Here is a 23501-nt window from a genome sequence, read left to right as displayed (position 1 = left end):
CAGCAGTTACAAAACGTACACCTCACGTTGGTCTCGATTGACAAAGAGCCTCTTGGTGGTGAGGCTTAACATGAAAATATTGGATGAGGGGATGCAGGGAATACAGGCCTCCCTCTCATGTTTCAGGTTAAATCTGAATCTAAATAAGCCAGAAGAAAGAAGAGTGTGTGTGTGTATATATAACAGAGATGGGAAGTGGAGGAGGGGGCAAATCCTATTGTACAATAGGCAAGTGTAAACAGCTTTTTGGGCTGAAAGGGCCCCTGGGCCACTTTCTCTTATATCTAGGTTGTCCGTCAAGCTTCTGTGGCTGTCCTCAGGCAACTGGGCAATGGGATTGCTCCATGGCTGGAACTACATGAAAGGTACCATAGACATCTGGCTGCGCACACACTTTTTTACATTAATGCGCCCACAGAGTGAATCCTGAGCAGTGCGGAGTGAAGCCTGCCCCCAGCCTTGTTGTATTTCACTACAGACCTATCAGTGTTGGGGGAACTCTCTCTCTGACTGTGGAAATGTAGATTATTTTTTTCACCATTGCTTGGAATGTAATTTTATAAAACTCCCTTTCACAGGACATGGTTTGATGTTCATCGTGTCTGTGTGCATGTGTGTAATGTCTGTATACGTATATGGGGGGGACAAAATAAAAGAAATATGTAATATATTACATTTACATTCCAGAATGGTGTGTGTGTGTGTGTGTGTGTGTGTGTGTATGTGTGTATATATATATATATATATATATAAATAAAAAAAAAAAAATGTTATGGACTTAAGGAGTAGGGTGCTCCTTTGCCTTCAGAATATCTTCAGTTCTTCTTGGAATGCTGTCATACAAGTCTAAAAGTGTCTGTTGTAGAACATGGCAACATTCTGCAAGACAGATTTTTTTGAGTTGGAAACCTACTTACCCCTCTGTGCTCCAGAACGTCTTCTAGAGGTTCGGTGATGTTTAGATCTGGTTATTGGAGAAGCCATGGAAGGTATTTAACTTTTGTTCTGGTGATTATGATGACATCAACATTCTGGAATATGGGAACATGTAAGAAAGAGGGTGAAAGACCATATTCATTTCTTTTCTTGCTTTGGGTTGATGTTTTATGTTTCTTACTTTAAGTAATGCATCTTTGCACATTTGCCTTGAATACATACAGTTCCTGAGTAGCATCTTTTAATACTGTTCCCCCTGACACGTTAAATAAGTTTTATTTATACTGGCTGACTGTGCCTGCAGTTCAGCCAGCCATTATTTGGCATTTTTGGAGATCTTGGTTACCTTGTGATGCTTTAAAATATCAGACATAAACACACTGCTTGTCAGACCTCTTTTATAAGTTATACATCCTGCAAATTGGCAGTAAACTTAATTTGACTCACCTTTTCAGCTGCATTTGTAATTCTGATTTAGTAACTTAATTAACTTACTTAAACTTTTCCCCATGTGGTGTTTTCGTTATTTTGTCTACTTCTTGTTTATGTGTGTATATATAGAGAGCATGGAAACAGCCATCCAGATGCTTTCAAACAGTTTACAGGGTGTATTCCTCTTAAGTAAGCTAGTGTTCTAACTGCTATCTCCACCCAAGTTGACCATAATTCCCTAAGACAGCAATGATGGAATGTGGGGGCAAAGCTATTACCTGCTGAAGGGGAGGGGGTTGGTTCTCTAAATAGGACTGTAATGTAATTCAGCCTTTTGTGATTGGAGGGTAATTTCAGAACCCAAGTCCCTCTTGTGAGGAAACAGAGGGATATTGTGTCAGGCCCCAGGGCTCTGTGCTTCTACCTGGATTACTTTCACAATCTTGTGAGTCAGTCCAGTTCTAGTCTTTTCCTGCTCTCGCACTATGGTCAAGTGACAGGCCCAAGACGGTGCCCTAAAATTCTCTCTGCTACCTTTGAACAGGGAGAATCTGCTGGCACCCCTTGGGCTAACCAGCACCTTCTGCCATTCTTTACAGTAATTCATGTCTGTGGAATACAGAAATTAAACTTATTTTAGCTTGGTTGTAACTCCTAATATAACCTGCCACCCTTCCCTTGCCAATCCTAAAATCCTTTTATTCTTGGGAAGCCAATTGGATCATTTTCCTAGAGTGATTTTTATTATTTGTTTTGCATCTAAAAATCAAGGTCATCATACAGTTATACATTTTAGACCTTTTTTGTATTAATTTAAAAAAATAACTATATGTGGCTTAATTCTCTTTGGTATTTTAAATAGTATGTCTGGTTTTATGCATCTTTTTTATATTATGAAATTTGATTTTTTAAAAATGTAATGGTCATTGTGCAGTATATTGGCGTGCTCACACTCAAATTTGAGATTTTGGTTACAGTTGAAGTAACTGGCTTGTTTTATAGGTCCTTAGAAACAGTGAGATGTGTTTCTTCTAATGTTGCCGTTTTTTAACTGATGGTGTATCATTGGGCTTTCATTTCTGAGGTCTGTGAGCACTGTTGACAATCGACAGATTTCTTTGTTTTACAGACTGGGTTGGTTGGTCTGCTATCTTCCCACCTCAGCAGCCCCTTTAGGAGACCCTGCCAAGTGTTTGTTTGGAGGAGATAGCATAAACCTGGCCCACTGGATCCGAAACTATAAGCCCTAAATCCTTGAAAAGGCTATAATACTGTTTAGTTTAATGGCTACAAGGTGGTCTGGCATGACGTTGTGTATTCCCTTGATGTTGCTAAGCTCGTATTTTGTCTCTGTATTCAAACATGCCCAGACTCGGACATATGTTCTGCTCCCCACTCACACGTGCTCAAACCCAGGCCAAATCAAACGAATGCAAAGCCCAAACGTTGCAGTGTCTGGGTGGGAGTTTTTAATGTAATAGATGGAAGATAAAATGATCAGATTTATAGATGTGCATCCGTTTTTAAAGTGCGGATTAAACAGTTACTTTACTGTCTGTGTGAGGAGCAGCTAGATGAACCAGATGTTTTCTTTTGGTGCTAAAATCTGCCATCAACAGATTGACACAAACAGGAGATGGGGTTGTTCACGGCTAAAATGGCCAAAACATGGCTACAGTCTGATTAGAACACCACTGAGCAACAATGAGCCAGAAGACTCTGGTGGTTGCTCTTCAATGGTGTGATGATCTGTTCTGTAGAAGTACACTGTATTCACTTTTGTTTCTGTTGTTACATTTACACAGCTTAGGGTTTGTTCATACAGATGGGTTTTTGTGAAGCATCTAATTTTCTCAAGAGTATAAGAACAGCTGTCCGGGGACTCCTGGTGTGGTGGAAACACCTGAGATTCATGTTTGCTACCCTGCTCAGTTAGGTGATTGAAATGGGCTCTGTTCTGGGGCATGATGAAGGCTGCTTTTACTTACAAATAAGTATTGTTCCAAGGCTCCTCAGACCCAGATCCTCACTGCAGGAGTGACAGCACAAACTACTTTGTTGGAAGAAAGTTCACCTGAGCTAAGGCTGGAACACCACACTCTAGAATCAGTTTACCTTTTTTTAAATTTAAAATTCTGTTACTTTGCTTTGTGTGCTACTCCCTCTGGTCTTCTTCCATTTTGTAGATTTGGGAGTGAGCTACAGGGCAAGGAATTGGCATCTGTCCTGGGCATGACTTGTCAGAGGTTTACAGCGCAGCCAAATGAGAATCATCTTCTGGGCTGAATCAGAGTCTGTATCTGAGAGGCTTTGCCTCCAGGCCACCTGTGGGAGTAGTGTCCTCTGTAGGCCATTGCACAATACTCTTATTCACAATCATTGTGGCTGTGTGCTCAACTCCATTTTACTGTGTGGCACGGTGGCACAGCGAGTAAATTCAATCCCCGCTCAGTCTGTGTGGTTTTTGCACGTTCTCCCCGTGTCTCTGTGAGTTTCCTCTGGATGCTCTTGTTTCCTCCCGTACTCTAAAGACATGGTGTTCAGGTTCACCAATAGTGTGTGAGTGATAGTGGGTTTCACTGATGAATGAATGAGTGACCCATTGTAAGTAGAGTATCTAGCAGTGTAAGTCACCTTGGTGAATAAGGTGTGTGCACTGATACTACGTAGCGTTCATTGGAAGTCGCTTTGGAGAAAAGCATCTGCTAAAGTAATGTAAATGTACTGAATGGCATCTGCACTGGTTGCTAATTCTTCAAGTGTTGGAAAATGAATTATGTTTGTGATGTTGTGTCTTGTTTTTAATACTGCCTCTCAAAGAGATGGGTTTGGAGGAATGACAAAGTGTCATTCATTGAAAGTGACCCTGGGAAGATTACTACACTCTTACTTGCTGAAGATCAGCGTGTAGTCATTTAGTTACTGGGTGAGTTAATGCTCAGCAGAACTTGCCTCAGTGACTCTCTCAAAGTTTCTCAGTGTGTTATAAGAGCTCATATGATGTGTAAACAGACTGCTCATTGTTATCTCAATGTAGCCTTCAGGTTTCCAGTATATCCATTCCAGGCATTCTTGACATATCTCTTACTCTCCTGTATTTGAAAATGTCAACAGAAAGTGCATGTAGGGTCTTGTCTTGAACTAGAGAGTCTCAAATGGAGGAGGAACTTGTAACAGTTTCATTCAGGAATAATTTTAGCAAATCTCTGCCACAAATATTTTTTTTCACACACACACACACACACACACATTTTCAGAACCGCTTGTCCCATACGGGGTCACGGGGAACCGGAGCCTACCCGGTTTTAATTATAGTTGTTCTTGCCCTGTCAGGGCTGAGAAAAGCCAAGGTATCCAAGCTGTAAGGCCAGTTCTCACACACGTATCAGCTCTTTCTTACCTTCCTGCATTCTACTAAATTTCCAGCAATGTGGAAATCTTACTAGTAACTTGAGATGAAGCTAGAAATAAACACCTACAATATTTTGATGGGACGTTGTAATTTGTCGTAATCACTGTATTGCTGTTGCCCCTTGCAGTAAGCATATCTCATAAGTTTATATTTGAAACAGGGAGTCTTGGCACCCAAGTCTGGTACTACCAGCTTGTTATCGACTACAACGAGGACAGGGGGTGGGGGGTGACTTTCAGGCTTTTCTGCTGCATGCCAGCTGTATTGCTTTAATGAGCCGTTCACCCGTTGTCTTTTTGACACTTCTGGTACACATAAGAGCCCAAGTGAATCCAGGAGGAGGGGAAAAGGACAGGTAGCCTATGAGTGGAAGTTTCCCTGTTGAATATTTTGTGAAATTTATGGGACCAAGCCCTGTCAAGGCTGAGAAAAGCCAAGGTATCCAAGCTGTAAGGCCCGTTCTCACACACGTGACCACAAGTGCAACATTTGTGGGCAAAAACCTAAATGCCTTGATGGTGACTTTTATGTCCTTCATCCTGGTTTATATGCGACCAGTGTTTGTGTTTAGTGTGCACTGTTCCTGCATGCTGTAAATTTCCCTTTTAGTGTGTTGTAAAAGGGAATGAGCCTCAACTGTTTTACCTCCTCGTTGTTTACAGTTGTGATATAGCCACTGACTGCATTACAAGGGAGATGCAAAGAGTCTCAACTAACAAACTGCAACTCTGGGCTTCAGCTGTCCATGAGTAGCATTGTTGTGTTGCTCTAGCCTCTTAGTCGGAAAATTCAAAAATATTCTAGGCAAAACTTGATGGAAAAGATTTCCAGTATTGGAAGATTTCTGCAGTGCACCTTCCTGAAGTGCTGAAGTCCAGATGGCCTTGGAGGTATTTCTGCAAACAACTAATTCCGTCTCACATTGACAAAGCAACACATCCTGTGGATAAAAGACTGAACCTGGTTTGTTTGTTTATATATATATTTTTAAATTTTATTTTTTTTGTAGCTGGAACCGCTCCCCCCGATTGTTTTCACATACCCTTCAACTCAACACACTTCTGATGCTGTATTTCACACACGTAGTCTTTTAGAATGGTGTCTTTAAACACTTCTCCCCTTATGGTACACTGGGGAAATCAGCATCTTATCCTCTGTTTTCATGTGGTGTGTTCATCATCTTACTCCCCTTTGCTCTAATCTTGGCATATATATATATATATATGTGTGTGTGTGTGTATGTATGTAAAATATGAACACGCATGAATTGCACGTAAACCAATCCTCCGTAAGTCACCCAAACACCACCACTCTGGTCCTTCCACTCATATTATTTCCAAGAGGACTGATACGTTGGGCTTGTTTATTCAGAGCCTTCTGCAGAAGCGGGCAAGATGCTGAGAATCCCATTTTCGGGAACAGAGGATATTTGTTCTGCTGACAAGAGCGTGCGAATGTTTGTAGAAAGGCTCTTTCCAGGGCCTGGATGATGATTAATATTCACAATTCTGACATGCGGTTTCTTTTGTACTTTTTTATTACTACTTGATGGGGATCCGCAGAAAAATAAAATACAGTATGAGCTGTAAAGCTTGTAAAGGAAACCCACTAGTGCTTGCATTAAGCAGGGGTAAGGGAAATCACTAGGCATGTCCAAAGAAACAGGAGCACATTCTTCTTGTAATTATATGCTGCTGCTTGACTCCTGTTCTTTTGTTCATGAAATGCAGAGCATCATAAAGTAGAGGCACACAAGTGGGACAGGTTAAGTTACGGGAGAGAATATATGTTTAGTCCAGTGGTTTGTGTGACAAGACAGCAGCTTCTGGTACACTTCAGCAGTTGGGTGGGAGTTTGTTAGGTGTGTGAGGGGGCCGTTTAAGGTGCTGCAAAGTTGAGCATAGTTCTAACTGTTGGAACAGTAGAATAGGGTGTTGGTCATTCATGAGCACAGTTGAGTTCATGTCTGGTTTAGAAAATATTTGTTACGTTACTTAATTTTTTTAAAACTCCTATTAATGTGTATGCGTTTTTGAACATTCTAAGCCTTCACTGTGTTTAATACTTTTTGTTTTTATATTTTATTTTTGTTTTCTAAGTGCTAAAGGCCAACGATTAAAAATAGCTTAGACCTCTTAAACTCTATTCATAGTGTATAGTACAAGTAGTTCTTGACACCACTACAAGAGAACATGGTAAAGAGGATAACGTATTCATGCTGCTTTCATTATATTCTAGTTCATTTCACTATGGTGACAGTTTGACAGCTACCTTTCATACCAGTCTCTTGTGCTGTGACTTGTACTGAAAATTTTATCTACATTTTCCCTCTCCTTTCATTCAGAATGTGGCAGTTGGTCCAATGAAATGATCCTGAAATTGTTTGTTTTTGTTTTTTTTCCCCTCCCCTTCTGTGCATGTTCTAACCTTAATGGAAGACCCATTTACAAGTTCCTTAGGTTGGTTTAGGTAAAGAGATGTTAAAGAGAAATCCAGCTTGTTATTTTTTCCAAGACCTTTAGGTGGAAATTCCAAACAGTAACAAAATCAATTCAAACTAATTTAAAATGAATAATGTTCTGAGGTAATGGAATTATTCTGTGTCGTGTATGGAAAAAAATACAGATAATTGTTTATTTCTTTCCATGCTCGTCATAATCATTATTGTAACACGTCAACAGCAATACAGGAAAGAGAAGAGCCTTGTAATTATATCTTGCATTTTAATCATAATTGTAAATTTGCTGTTGTCTCCAGTCAGTGGTTTGGAAGCCTGTAGCACTCATCTGGATTCATTAGTGTTGGCAGTGATATAGTAGGATAGGGTCTTGGGTTGCTGTGTTATCTTAAAGAGGAAGTCAGTCTTTTCCGAGAGGTATTTTGAAATAATGTCACAGTAGTCATGCACTTCTGGTAGTCAGTCTTACTTAACCAATGGAAGAAGCTGACATGTTTAGGAATTTGCGTACGTGCCTCCCACCCGAATGATGCGATTTTTCTGCATCACCAAAACTAAGTTTCAGGACAGAACACCAGGTGTTCCATTTTTGTGTTTGTGTGTTTGTCTTGCCGAACTCCCTCCATTCTATCCATACTGCAGACACTTTGGGGTGTTCAGCACAGTGATCTGTCCCTGTTGTAATGCTGGTTCATTCACAGTCTGCCATTTGGGGGGTTTCTGCACGATCTGCCAACAAAGTGAGTTGAAGCACATTCATATTACATGGAGGGAAGAAGGCCATGTGAAGAGGTGGCTTATTGACTCACTCAGCCAAATTAATAGCTAAATTTTATTTATCTAGTTATTTACTTACAGTATATCATTTTAAACAGCTGACAGAAAGGAGTTTTTAGATTTTTACTAGCCGTGCAAATTTTGAAGAGATTGGCTTTAATTAGAATGAAAACCGTTGGCACTTGATTTTTAGCTGAATCGGTGCGTTTCTGTAAGAGGGAAGGCATTCTACTCACCCCACAGTGAGAGGATCACCCGAAGAACATTTAAAAAGGAAAGAAAAAACGATTTTTGACATATTCTTGAAAGGTTCCTTTACTCTTCTTTTAATTGTGGACCTTCACAGGCAAAGCTCTTAAAGGTTTCCCTCCATCTCGCCTCAGAAGCAATCTTATTTTTGTAATCCTGCACTTTTTTTGCTTTATAAAATCTAAGTACGGTCTCATCTTTATTGGGGGCATCCTTTTGATTGCCTTTTGACCGTGTGCAATAAAGCATGAAGGCCATACAGAGAATATAAAATGGGAGGTAGTTTTTGCCATGAGAGTGATGTCGCCTCACATTATTTCTACATAATTTAATTTTTTCATGTAAAATCTGTGCAAAATCAGAACCTGATTAAATGGATGCCTCTCTAAAGTATTGCAAGTGAACTAGTGGGCAAATATAGGAAAATGGCTGTGACTCAAATCTGAAATATTTTTAATACCGTAAGGCCTTCTCAAAATGCTGTCTTGTTTGATTTGAAGCTCAAGTTAGCTCCAGGGCAAAATTATGTTGTCATTACTTCAGAAAGGGGGGAGTGAGGAATTGAAAGTTTAAGTGATCAATAGTCAGATTAAACAAAGCAGATTAGATTGCAAATTTGAGCCCACCAGTTAATCTAAATTGGATTTGTTGTCTCCATTCATGTTTCCAGTGTATAAAAGTTCGGCATTTGACAAATTCTGCAGAAATAAACCTTATCAAATATTATTTTGTACTTAAAAAAAAAAAATGAAGCTGAGGAACATTACTTTCATATTTTGTTATCATTGGACACCTACTTAGACTTGGAATTCAAATGACATCTTGAATGAGCATGCTTTTAATAGGTTGGGGGAAAATAGTAATTTTAAAATGTTTTTCTGCATTTAGCTGTACCTTCCTTCAAGTGATTAACAATACAATGTTTGTGCACTAGGTTGCTTAAAATGACTTATTAATACAACAGTTTTTACTGGGTTAATTAAGAGTAAGGACCTTGATCAGAAGTACTACAGCAGGAATGGGGATTTGAACCCAAGTGCTTCAGCAGGAAGGCAACAGCCCTAACCACAACTCTCCCAGTGATGGCTCTTGTCAACAGGTTAAGATTAAGCTGATTTGAATAATATATCTGCGCTTAACATCTATTTAATACGTTTTCATGCTTATAGGTATTCACCAAAAATGCTTCAGTTTGAACTCTAAACATATGGCTGTTTTCTTTCTTTATTGGATGAACTTTAAACTATAATAAATTTGTTTACGTTACCCCAAGTCATGAAAACCACACTTGGATTTTTTTTCCTCCTTTTTAAACTTCTGTTACCTACTTTTGGTTCCAGCTAATAGAGCTACCAGAAATTAAAACCATGGCCACCTCAGTCAATATTTGCCTTAAGAATAATGTTTGTGTCGTACAGCGGCAAATAACTTGTGCCCCCTCCCTCCATTATTAAACTAACGGTGCTAAACAGCAGTATATTTTGTATGCTGTGAGATAGAGTTGTTAACCCACTTTCATCAGGGGAGTGAGCATGGCTTTGCCCTTGAGGTTTATCAGTCGCAATAATTATTTTATTATGTAAATGAGATGCAGACCATTATTTTATTAGGAGTTCCAATTTTGAGTCCTTAGATTAGAATGCAAATCATTTAGGGAGTGTCCTTGCAGGCAGAGTGCATGTATAACTTGTTCCTCACCATCTGAATTTGTCACTGGCTATCATCTGGCATTTAAAAGGATGCTGGCTGTGCCATCCTGTGACTTATCCTTGTGCCGTTGGCGAACACTTCATTTCTGTAGGATGGACAAAAGTGCCAGGTTGCAGGGGTCAGAGATGAGGATTTGGTAGTCGACTGCATCTGACCCTGATGCCAGCAGAGCTGAGCACAGCTGGGTTTAGTATTTTATGAAACGGACTGCACCCAAGGCACCCTCATCTTAGATAGCTTTTACGACAGACCTGTTAATTCCACTGATATACGGCAGAATGCTTAATTCTAGTTTTCTGTATTACATTAGTTATTATTCAAATTGCCCTTCATTATGTATTTGTATGAAATTCATCATGTACTGTAAGAATGTCAGGTATAAACCGCTGCAGGAGATCCACTTTTATGAACATAAAACTAAACAGAGTGATAATGATGGCCACTGAGATTGTCATTCATCGTTTTAGTATTATATTATGTGACGTACATGATGTCTGGAGAGGACCTGGTTTGGGACTTTTCTGGGAGAGAGTGTATCGTACAAATTCCGGAAATGTCTTATGAAGACATTTCTGTTCTGGAGTCCAAAAGGCAGTCTTGGTTTTGGTCTAGAATTAATTTGGCAGCAGTCATGAACTTGCAATATAAAATGTGATAAAAGGACAGCAGATGGTCTGGTGGAACAGCCCTTCCATTGGGAAGGATGCTGCAAGAAGAGTATGTGCAGATGAAAGCTGGACCACTGAGTTGTCTGTGTGGGTAGATGGCCCTAAAGGCGTTGAAACACTTGGCATGTTGTGGCAATCGTTCTCTTCCACAGATGCATTCTGTTTCCTCTCGATGTTTTTTGGTTGTTCTTTTGTGCTAAAATAGACCAGATCTTCAGGTATGTCAAATAATTTAGCTCCTTCTCAGATTTTGAAACTTGAGATTGGAAAAATGAACCAAGACAAAATGGAGAATAAAGGAAAAACAAACTACTTGAATTTATGTTGAATGTCATGATTCCATGCAGAGTTGTCAGACATGCAGAAGTCATACAAACTGTTCCGTTCACTCGCTTGAAGCCAATATCTTTAACTGACCTAATGAACAAAGTGAATACGCCAGGTGTTTGTGTTTATAATAATTATAAAACCTGTTTAAATGCAAAACTAAGGTGGAAAGTTTAAATTGGTATTTTTAAAAACAGCATGATTTCTGGGCAACATATTTATGTTTTCATCAGTCTGCATCAATGTCTCTTGTAAACCACAAGTGGTAAGGAGTCTGTGGTCTGTGTGGTTTGGATCCTGCAGAGATGATTGTTGGCACTGACATGCTGATTGACATACTATTAGTTAGACACCAGGCTATGGGGGTTGGTTGTCTGGACTTTGGGGGAGAGGGAAGGAGGCTACTGACAGTTTTTCTTTTTTTTTTTTTTTTTTTTTTTTTTTTGCCTTTCCATTAAACAGTTTTAAATTTACCCAGATTTGAAGGAATGAAGGGATCTTGTTATGAGCATAAATGATTTTTCCAGTGCTGGGAGGGTTTCGCAATTTGAATATTTTTGATGTATCGGGCTATGCAGGCTAACACAGAGCTCGGTCTTGTTGAGTCATCACCTTTAAATTGGAGATTAAAGTGCAGGAAGTTGACAGAAGTTATTAATTTTGAATTACTTGGTAATATGATTCCCCGAACTTCACTGCTCCCCCCCCTTTCCAGTGAGTTGGTCAGTTTTTGTATGATTACAGATTTGTGCTTCCTCATTGAGGGGCCTAGGACAAAGAGCAGTCACATATGGGAAGTTATTCTATCTTTTATGACACAAGCTCATGCAAAATTCTGTGCCCTTTCTCAGCCTGTGCTGCATGATGCTGTTCATGTTGCACATCAAATTGAGACCAACTTAATTTTACTATTCTTTTGCTTTTGGGAGTGTATGATTTTCAAAAACGTTTACTGACTTTGTCAAAGAAATGGAATATTTGCTTTGTGACATTCCACTGGGAGAAGGTAATTAGTACACTTGTTTTCTGCATTTCTGCATTAAAATGCAAATTGCAGTTTTCAGTGTGACATTCATGAATGGCTTAAAGGTCAGAAGTTGAACGAAGCAGATATGGTGACCTTTTATACATATTAAACCTTTTCCAATGTAATGAAACGCCTACCGCCAAGGTGCGTTGGCTCAGAGGATTTTCTTGATGCTGTTGTTACTTTGCTCGTTCTGCGGATAGTGACTACAGGGGGCTTTGGTTTACTCGATGGTCGTCTTTCTCCTGTCACGGCCCCATGGCAGGTGGCCTTCTAGGCCACAGTTATGGGAAGATGTTGTTTTTAAATTCGTCTTGCAGCTGGCTGACAGCTAGGTATGCCGGAAACCAAATAGGAGAGGAGAATGGCAGGACTGTGCTCGGGCTTCTTCCCATGGCTTGGTTCAGAGTTGCAGATTCGTCTATGTCAGGTGCAATGAAGAGGAACCAAAAGGGAACTGATCAGGAAAATACGGGGCAGGTGTGAGCAAGGCGTTGTGGGTACTGGCAAGCGACATGCTTCCTGAGCAGTCATCTTACCATACTCAAAAGAATATTCCTGATCTTCTCTGTCTCTTTCAGGTGGCTGTACATTTGACAATGGCCCCGCGCAGTGTGACTACCAGCAGGACCCCTACAATGATTTTGACTGGACACATGTGAGCGTGCAGGAGGGGCCATACCTGTCCCCAGAACTCCCCCAAGGTGAGGTTTTTGTTTTTGTTGCAAATGTGATGAAACATTCTTGGAATACTTTGTTAGATGCAGGTATGTTTAAGTTGGCTGTCAAACAGAAAACTCTTAAGGTTTTTTCTTTCCATTTCTGCCTTGTCTGTCTTTTAAGAATGTACAGTTTGAGTACAGTAAATGAACCTTAAGTGTTTAACAAACTGAGTGCTGATGCTTTATAACTACTTTTTTTTTTTTTAAAAAAAAAACTATTTCTGCCCCCTCCCGCATGTCAAGTTATATGTTGGTTTTACAAAAGCATTTAGAGCCCTCAGAATGCCATGAAAAGACTTGAAATTTCGTCCTGATTGCTTTAGATGGCCTTAAGGACTCCAGGATATCTCACACAGTTCAGCATATCAGTAAAACTAATAGCTTGGCTTCGTATACATAAATATCAACTGCTTGACTATTTACATTTTTTGTAAACTTCATGATGAGTGCACTCCTGTTAAAGGATTGCCATGTAAGAGAAAGAAAAGGTCAGGTTAATATTTTGTTTCATTTTCAAAATTAATTTACACTGTGCTATGCTGCCTGTATTATGCACTGAAGTGTAACACGCAGATTTTCATAACGTTAATAACAAGTGGCAAATGACAAGAAGGTTTTGCTGAAATTTGACAAAGCTCAATTAAATTAATTCTGGTTTTAAATGTGGAAAGAGTCTTTATTTGTTGTCTGTAGGGTCTGTCATTTGGAGAGACACTTGCAGTTTAATGCTAGTAATGTACTATGGAACACAACTTCCAGAGGCTGTCATTGGTGTTAAGGTTTAAGTATCTTACTAGAAATTTATTACTATTGACAGTTAGATAATTTTGGTAAAAGTGGGAATTCATCATCCTGGCCCTTTTCTTACAAGGGTATGTGTCTATATGTTTCTATGTGGATAAAAAATGTGAGCAGTTTAAAATGCCATGGGAGCTGCTAAATTTTACAAGCAGCATAGTGGTTACTGACAATGCCTTGCAATAAAACGATTTAAATCCCTACTGCTGCTGTAGTACCCTTGATCAAGGTATTTTTACCCTGAATTGATGCAGGAAAAATTGCACATATCTACAAATGTGTGAACCATTGTAAGTGGTTTGTTATACAAAAGTCACATTGTAAGATGTTTTTTTTTTTTTTGAAAATTCTTCAGCTGCTTCATAAGTCTTTCTTGCATGCAAGCAGGTTCCTCATGTCATCTATGGGTTTTGAGATATAGCACAACTGTATGAAATACTTGACATTTTCAGTGATTCAGCAAAGTGTTTTTTTTTTTTTTTTTAAAGGTGTGTGTGTATATACATACCCTCTTCTAATTCATACACACATATATGAAATATAAAAAAAAAACTATAATATGAGGAGTGCATAGGATGTAGGTACGACAACTAACTTGCATGAGGTACAATTCATCAATCCGTACATTGAGCCCAGGAGAGAAATGGAAGAACAGAGTGAATTGGAGAAAGTGTAGAGGCACCCGGCATGACATTCAGGTCCCAATGGTAATAGACTTTATCTTCATTCCACACCTTCAGCCCATTGTTGAAGGGATTCTGCAATTTTCAGAGGAGATGTCTTTGTCCTTAGCTGAGAAGGAGCACTATTCAGCTGAGGATACTGTCATATATAGAGCAATTAAATTATTTAGATAGTGATCAGGCTAGGCAGTATATTCGGTAAGTGTGTGGGGACATGGTATGTGTGTGACCTTGGTCTTTCCTCTCCCCACAGCTTAATCACTTGTTTTCAGTCAGGATGATATGCGTAGGAAATTAAAGCATTTTGCTTTCAGCTAAACTTCCCAATTAATAAGATATTAGGTAATTAATCATGCAAAAGAACAGAAAAGGTCGCCGGCACTTTTGAGATTGTGTCCCCATTAATGCTTGTGAAGAGGCGGTCGGCGCGCTCTACAAGATATTCACCTCGGCCCAAACAGACCTCAGAAAGGCATTTTCCCTGACGTGTTTAAGCATATTAAAGATTTTGGGAAAATTAAAAACACATTTTTAGGGGCCTTAACTATTTTCTTTGAAAAACAGATGTTGCTCTCAAACTTAATTCATTATAAAATCTTTCATGTTTCTTTGGAATTGTTCTTATGAAGATTGTGGAATATCCTTGAGACAAGCTGTTTAATTTTTTGTTTGCTGTCTCCCAGGTGTTTTGGTCTGTGGATGAATCTACATTGTTCAGATGGATAAATGTAAATCTAAATGGTTAAAGTCAGTAACAAAAGATGTTTTAATTTCAAAGGGGGGAGGTGTTGTACTCCATCAGGACAAAGAGGTTGTCTGCTCTGCTGTGCCGGACTCTGCAACTTGAGTCACGCGTGAGCCATCGTGACTGTGACAGCGGCCTGTAATTCGCATTTTGCCAGTTAAGCAGACACACGCCTGCATCAGTAACCCACAGCTGGGCAGCTCGCTTCTGAGTATAACCAAAGCTAGGAACTCAGCAATATTTTGATATATGGGTTTGAGATGCCTATTCATATTCTCCTGCCTTTAAGAGTGGGTGCAGGAAGGGCATGAACAATGACTTCAAAGATTCCTCTCATTTTCTCAAGATACCTGCGTTATTCGTACCCCTGGTACTACTCCAGTTGGCGGAAATAAAAGCAAAGTTTCTTTTGTTAAAAGCTTTAAATGTCAAATGCAGGCTTTTAAATACTCTTTATTTTTAATAAAAGCAAATAAACAGGCTTTTTTAAAATTCACTTCCTATCGCTGCAGTTGGATTGTGGGTTTTTTGTGTAGAGTTGGCTAGAGTTGGACTTTTTTTCTCTTTTTGAACACAGTTTGATTTAGCCGTTTGAAGTGTGGAATTAGAACTTCATTAGAGAACTTTCTTTACAAGTTTTTATGAGTCATGGATACCAATTCATGGATCTGTTGCTGATGCAGAAAATGTCAAACATAGGAAACAAACACTACTGTTTTAATCCATGCATTATGTGTGTACAGGTTTTCCATAAAGAATAATGATTATACATCCCTGTAGTTGTTGAAAATGGGCAACGCAAGTGCTCCTGATCAAACCTTTTTTTTTTTTTCCCTATTTGAAGGACAGTAGCTAGTAGTTAGTCATTCATTTTTACTACACTTCTAGCTTTAATAATGGGACTGTCATGAACGTGGGTATTTTGTGCTGTGAGTTAAGATGAAGTGAGCGAGATTCAGGCATTCGTTTGTACATGTGGGCTGCCTGAAACTCTTTTACTCAAGCATTTTGGAGGTGGTTCTGTAGTAAATATGCATAAACATAAAACAGGAGAAGGCATGGGGAAATGATGGGAGCACCATGTATATTCTAAAGCATACAGAAAGTCTCAAGTTCCTAATAGGGGTAGAACGGTTGGGGGGGGGGGGGGGGGGTGTTCAGGGTTTACCACACAGTTTAATTAGTTACTTTACAAGCAGAAGTACCTCTGTGTGCTGGACCTGTTTCAGCTCCAGTAGGTTTCCCGCAGTAGACACTTGTAGGGGAAAAGGTCACTGTTCTCCATTGTAAAGAAAGAGCTGGGGACTCTAGTCACTGCAAACACTAGTCTCTATGGGACTTTGTTTTACCTCTCCACTTAATACTTTAACTACCTACTATTTGTTCAATCATAGTGATTTTTGTGTGTCTCTGTGTGTCCCAAAGGAGCTGTGTGTGTGTGTGTGTGTGTGTGTGTTCCCCCCTCTCTCAAGGGAGTTGTGGTCTCTTTCTTGTGTAACAACTATAGCAAAAAATTTTAAGGCTCACTCAGTGCATCTTTCAATATTTAAATTCATTAAAATGTGATTTTACATTAACTTGTATGTGTACAGCTGAGAAGAGTGAAATGTTAAATACCCTATAATAACATCTGCTGGAAAGAAAATATAGACTTTGATCCTCTTTCACAGATACCCAATTTCCTGTGCAGGATTTTTCCTGTTTTTAATGGTTCTTTTATTCTAAATAGATGTTGTTCATTACAGTTAATGGAGCAAAAGCAACTTTTCAACTTGCAAATTGCCTTTTCCAGAGGAAAATGCCAGGTTAGCTATACAAACTTATAACCCTGGGACAAGGCCAATCTCAAGTTTTTTGCTTTTTTGCTGTTAACGTTTTCCTATTGATACCGTTCACCTTTCCATCCTTGACATCAGCCAAGATTTATGTTTGTGCTGCCTTGTGGTTCTTGCCTCAGCCCCTGATCAGTGACAGCCATCTGGTGAAACCAGGCATGTCTGGTTTGGCCGACATTTTGTACAAGTGCACCATTTTGCAACAGAAACCGAAGCGACTTGTATTCAGAGCTGTTAGAACATATCATGCGTCATGAAGGTCCACCTGGCTAGATGTGGAATTTTCTCCTTTAAATGCTGTCTTCTGCAGCTTTTTGAACCTCAACCAGCTGCGCTTTGTTCTACTCCCTACACCGTGGGCTAAAGCACAAGAAAGTTGGCTTCAGTTGTCTTTTTTTAATCTTAAAAAGTTTGAATCTGAGCATGTGCATATAAAAAGTATTTAATTTTATAAGTTCTTTCAGCCTGATTACAATGGATATGCCTTACCAGGGACTACAGGCATACTTGGATGTATCTAGATTTATCATAGTGCGAATCACTGGGTGTGCCTAGTTTGGCAAGGTGCAGGGGGTGTGTCTGTACAAGTCAATAAAGCGACATTACTGTGTTTTCAAAAACCTTTTTGAACTCTCTGGAACATGATAGTTTCAATAAACAATTTTTTCTAAATCTTGACAGCTAATCATTTAAATACTGTAGCTGTAATATGATTCTTTTGCAGTACTTAACTTTTTCTCAGTTTTTCCCCTTTGCCAAAATGTGCTTCAAGAGCACTTAGTGACAGATGCTGTCACGTCTCTGTTTTCCTGTAGATCAGTGGGCTGCACAGGTACAGTCGGGATTTGTCTCGCCGTTCTCTCACATGCGCAGCCAATGCTGAGTCCAAGTTGTGCCGTAATTAGTTTCAACTCCTGATTAGATATCGTTGCCAGTCATGGTATTTGAATAATCCCAGCACATCAAATAAACATGTGTCTGTCTGTCTCTCTGTCTGTCTCTCTCTCTCTCAGTAGTAAAAATCTGTTTCAATCATGCAATGCTTCCTTTTCTGAGCTTTTTGCGATTTCAGTGCAACCTGGTCTCTTAGGCCTTGGCTTGTTGCTTAGCTCTCTTCAGTGACATTCAGATTTGTGTTTTCTCTTGACACAGTGCAGTTTAGGTACATGCCAGTACTGAGAAACTGGAAGCACATTCAACCTAATCATTGCAACTCTGCTGTGAACATGTGATGCACCAGGTAGAACCTTGATTTGTAGTTTGCACTTATAATATGGTATTTTATCAACTAACTTTCAGACACGCTGTGATTGTTTTTTTTTTTTTAACGATTTGCTTTTCTTTTACATTTTTAATTTAGTACGTCCAAGTGTAGGAACCCTTTTATTTTTGTGAAGCCTGCTTCCCTTTTGTATTTCCAGGCTCACTGTAATCTTACTGTGTTCTGCAAAGTTTTGCGAACTTGCACTGGATAACTGGCCATAATCAAAGACTTGCACTTAAGATTTTTTAATCGCGATTGGAAATCCAGTTGATTTTTATTAGAGGATATCAAAAGAAAACATTTACTGCATTTGTAAATATCATGTTTGTGGTGTTAATCTGACATGGGGTTAATTGAAAGAAACAGGACAGATTAAAGAGGGTGATGAAGGTCTGAATCAAGCCTGATTCCTGTTATGGATTGTTGTGGATTCTGGGATGATACAGCTTTCTTTTTTGTGTGGTTTGCATGCTATGGTGGATAGTAAGTACTATATAGGAAATTGTCACTTAACTGTTTGTTCCTGCAAAACAAAAAAGCATGTTTAATTTATAATTTTCCACTTTTGAGTTAGGAAGCTGGCTTGATTGCTCAGTCTAAATGACTGGATCCAAACTCAGCCTGTTTTGCTAGTTTTTTTTAATTTATTTATTTTTTTGAAAGAAAACTCTCTAGAGCAAGTTGTTTTAAATACTCTGCCCTCACATAATGGGGTCTTGTACAGTGAAAAATAGCTGCAGTGGCTTGTGGAAATTTTTATCTTATTTTCCATGCAACATGCTTATAAGTTTAGTATAATATTTTGCCCGTCACACAGTTACTTTGCTTCCATAAAAGTGCTTTGCGTGCTCTTTTCAAAGATGTCACAGGCAATTCAACCGCACACTTGCACCCAACCCCATACAGATCCACAGGCCGCAACACTCCAGTCCTTGGTTGTTGAGTGTGGTCATTCAACACAACAGCAACAAAGTAAACGTGGAACAAAAACTCATGGGAACATTTAAGAAAATTAAGGACCTCACACCTTGTGCTTTTGTGTTGTCCAACTATGTTTTTTAATATTTTAAATGCTAGACATTTTAATGTTTCAACTCAGGGTAAGTACCTTTCTCCAGGCTTCTACAGCAGGAGGGAGGGGTTTGATCCCTGTTACTTGGAGTCCATGTAGAAGTAAACTATAAACCTGTAACTCTTATGTAAATCATTGTGTTCTTTGCGAGAGGGGGGCTGAGGTAGGAGTTATGGTGTGTGTAAAACTTGTTTTATTCATGTTACCTAAGGCGACTCTGACTGGTGAAAACAGACTGGATAAAGAAAGGTCTGTGAAACAGCTTTTCTTTGGTTTTCAACATTTTCTGCCTGGTCTCATTCTCAGGATCTCACGGCCTCCTAATGCTGGTGAACAATTAAATAAACTCAAGGCCCTCCACTCTCGTCACTTCATGCTGCCGAGAGCACACATGCCAAGATAATTTAAACATCTTTAATAACACGAATACCCTTACACCAGGGTAAATAAAACATAAAGCTTGTGATCAAATGACAATCATCGAGTCAACCAGTTGTTAGCAGCAGAGCATAGTGTCTGTATGTTTCGCAGGGTGACATAGGTGTTACTGAGAATTTTTTTATTTTTTTTTCTTATACCGTAAACATCCATGAGCCAAAATGCCAAAGTGTCTCCATTCAGCATATTATGTCCTATAGAAGGTGTGTGTGCGCCTCACACCTTGTCCTTGGTTGGTAGACTCTGGACCACTCTGGCTCCTCACTGAACAAGTGTTTACTGATGAGTGAGTGAAAGAAAGAATAATGTTTAAAAAAAAAAAAAAAAAAAACTTTGTTACAGATATTACAAACTATGTTGTTGCCATGCGTAAAAATGCCTTTTATTTTGGTTCTTTCTTTTTACGTGAAACATTTTTGTTCAGGAATCAGTTCATTTTTCTTTTTCTCCCCATAATCTCTTTACTTCAGTGTGAATTTGCCTAACAGGGTGATTTCATGGACTGTATTAACCATTTTAACTGAGGGATGAGTATAAATAAAAACAAATGTCTCACATACTGGAGGCAGCATGCAGAGTAATGATTAAAGCCACTGCCTTGCAGTCAGAGGTCCTGGATTTGCATCCCTGCTCCTGCTGTAGTAACATTATTACTTACCTTGAATTGACACAGTTAAAATTACCCAGTTGGATGCCAGTAAATAACTACGTAGCTTAGTATGTAAAATTAATGTTTTATGTCAAGTGTTAGATGAACGAATGAATAATTGTAAGACATTTGTGCAGTTCCCCCCCAGCTTTACAGAATTCTTTTTGTCCTGGATATTTCTGTGCAGTCTGTTACAGGAGTGCCATTTCTGCAACAATGTAGTTTAAACAGGGAATGATCCATTGCTGGTACCTCACAGCACCTGGGCAATTGCCATTAGTTCTTTTGCTTTTGTATGGGGCAGCTGGTAGTATAGCAGTTATAACTGCTGACTTTGAACCCAAAGGTCACAGGTTCCAATCCCACATCCACCTGTACTACCCCTGAGCAAAGTACTTATCCTATATTGGTAAGGTAAAAATTACCCAGCTGTATAAATGGGCAAATAACTGTAAGTGGTTTGACATTGTAAGTTGCTTTGGAAAAAAGCATCAGTCAAATGAATGTACATGTGTAGAGTCTGTTGGTTTGGGTTATCTGCTCCAGTCATCCCCCTGCAGTCTAAAGATGTGTTTTAAGTTAGTTGGTGAATCTAAACTGTCCATTTTGTATGTGTGAATGAATGAGTGTGTTAGATTATTTTGCTGTAAAAATGGATGAATGATTGTCGGAAGCTTAATGTAACATTGTAAGTCTTCTTGGACAAAGCTGTTGGCTAAATATTAGTTAATAATCATTTTGTGTCACTTAGGAGAAAGTGTCTGCTAAATGAATGAATTTAAACATGAGCTCAAGAGACAACTAGAAAGATAGTGGCATGAGTTGGCTTTAGATATTGGGGTTCTCTCAAGTGTCAAGCAGTCCTTGTGTCTACCATCTGGTCACTTATGAGGCTCCAGCTAAGCCCTGACCTTTCACCTCCCAGGGATGTAAGTGTTAAACTGAAAACTTGTTTACCCAACAGTTGATGAGAGGCAGAGCCACAGGGGTAAACCTAGTGATGTTTGGGGTGGGGTGAGATGGAGAGGAGACAGCTTTTATTATGCAGATTCTTCATCTCTTGCTGCCAGATGAGTTGCAGCGCTATGGAAGTAGATCCTAGTATTGCTTCCTGCAGTTGAATTAATGTTAATCTGCCTGAAATGATCAAAGTTTTTCAGAAGTGGGATTGCACTGTTATTGAATAAGGAAAATATTTTATGGTTATTCTATTACTATAGTAATTATTATGTTTTGTGTGTACTAAACATTTTAGACTGTTTATGCTATATTTATTTTTATGTAAATACAATGTACTTATGGGTTAAACATTTGCTGTGTGCTAAGTGAAACAAAAAAATCTTTCCCCCCTGGCGTTTTGACCCATGATTTTCAGCATTCCATTTCTATCATTACAGCTGCATAATTTCCACCTTGTTACAAAGTCCAAGGCTTTTCCAAATGAACAAAAAAAGAGGCATAGATTTTGTTCAGCTTTGAAATTCTTTTGTTTGAGCTTTGTGGAGACAGAAAGTAAACAATGCCAATGATGTATATAATAGAATTGCCAAAAGCTTTTGGCTTTAGTTCTGCTACCATTCTTTTGTGTTTTCTGCCTGACAGCTTGATGGTCTCTCCCAACAAAGGACTAATGCATGTTTGGAGAACCCCCCCAGCCCCCTCCATCCACACACAGACCTCATGCTTATTTTCTACCTTGATGAGAAATGGGTGGGTCTGGGTGGAACTGGGAATGAGAGTCTTCAGTAATTTGCCTTTTGTTCTGTCTTTTAAAGCCCCCCCCCCCCCCCCCCCGACACACCAAGCATCACTTTGCTGATAGACAACCGAGCTGTTATTTATTATTTTTTCCATTTGTTGGAAAGTCTACTTTGAAAGTTTTTGCCTTTTTAAAGCTGTTGTGCTGCTTGGAGCCATGGTGCTTTGCTGTTAATTGTTAAAGTAATCGGCAACTTCCAAAGGCATGTTGAGTTTGGGGGGGGGGGGGTGAGGACAAAGCAGTTGATTTCCACATAAATCAAAACCTGGTCCTCCGTTGCTTAATGCTTTTTCTAAAATTTCGAAGTAAACATCCAAACAAAAAATGAAATTGTCAGCTAACTATGCTGGCAATGGTTTCATGCTGATTTCAGCTCTAGTTCCAGTGTGGGTTTTTTTTTTTTTTTTTTTCTTCTTTCTTTCTCCCAGTGATGTGTAATGATAGCCTGGAGTTTGTCTGCGGGTCAAAATGTTGTTAACTAGTGAAGTGGAGGCAATACAGAACTGAATTTGTTTTCCACAGCTCTGCCAGCACTGAAGAGAGAGAACAGATGTACTGTCTTCGTGACAAATGGCTGTAAAATCTGTCCATGGCCATGCCTCATGTCCTGCTTTAGGGCTGACACATAAATGCAATGAATTCCAATCACCTTCAGATTTTTGGCACACACATGGTGATATTGGATCTGCCATTTATTGGGCCCAATTAAAATGACTTGAGTAGCTCGTGCAGGACTAATGTTGATTTCAGGAGGAAATGGTAAATAATAAATGTTTTTTTATCTGTAAAAAAAAAATTAGAGCTCTTAAGATAGAAACTTTGTGTATGTTGATGCTGGTTTTGGAACTCAGGGATAATATTCTTGCAGTTTTGTACTCTTTCTGATGAAAAGTTGCTTGGCTTCGGTTTTGAGACGGTTGGCAAAGATGGTCCTTTTTGAATGATTCTCACCCCAATATACCCTTAGGTTCCTACATGATGGTGGACACCTCGCAACATGATGCTGGGGAGAAGGCTCGCATTCAACTTCCAGTGATGAAAGAGAACGACACCCACTGCATCGACTTCAATTACCTGCTGTACTCCCAGGGTGGATCTAGCCCTGGGACGCTCAACGTCTTAGTCAAAGTAAACAAGGGACCGCTGGCTAATCCCATCTGGAATGTGACCAGTTACACTGGGAAGGACTGGCTTCGAGCAGAACTAGCCGTGAGCACATTCTGGCCCAACGAGTACCAGGTACGGCTCAAACTCATTGCAGCATGGTCAAAAACGTGCCACATACATTAAGGCAGGGATGTTCAAGCTTTTTTAACTAAGAGCTGCGATCATTATTTTGAACTGGTTCTAAGGCCACCCATGCAAAAATCACTGGTCTATACAGAATATTGAATGTCTAAATGGGGGGGGGGGATGAGATATACTGGGAAGTCATATGTTTATTATGGACTAGTTTAATGCGGCAATTTTAAATGCATTACCTGCTTTAATGAGACATTTCAATGTCATTTATCTGATATATAGGTGAATATTCTCTAGT

The 23501-nt window shown here is 39.3% G+C and overlaps 1 protein-coding gene across 4 annotated transcripts in view; it reads left to right on the top strand.

Moving 5' to 3' along the window:
* The window catches only part of ptprk (protein tyrosine phosphatase receptor type K), a 119413-nt gene that overhangs the window by 19076 nt on the left and 76836 nt on the right, over positions 1-23501 (top strand). For all 4 annotated transcript variants that reach the window (XM_018742471.2, XM_018742469.2, XM_018742470.2 and 1 more), the window contains exons 2-3: positions 12578-12700; positions 22929-23200. In XM_018742471.2, coding sequence (XP_018597987.1) covers positions 12578-12700; positions 22929-23200 — 395 coding nt within the window. The remainder of the gene's footprint in view (positions 1-12577; positions 12701-22928; positions 23201-23501) is intronic.

Source organism: Scleropages formosus, chromosome 1 (genome assembly GCF_900964775.1).
Source record: "Scleropages formosus chromosome 1, fSclFor1.1, whole genome shotgun sequence".
Taxonomy (NCBI): domain Eukaryota; kingdom Metazoa; phylum Chordata; class Actinopteri; order Osteoglossiformes; family Osteoglossidae; genus Scleropages; species Scleropages formosus.
Note: the sequence above shows the minus strand (reverse complement) of the source record. Positions and strands in the feature narration are given on the sequence as shown.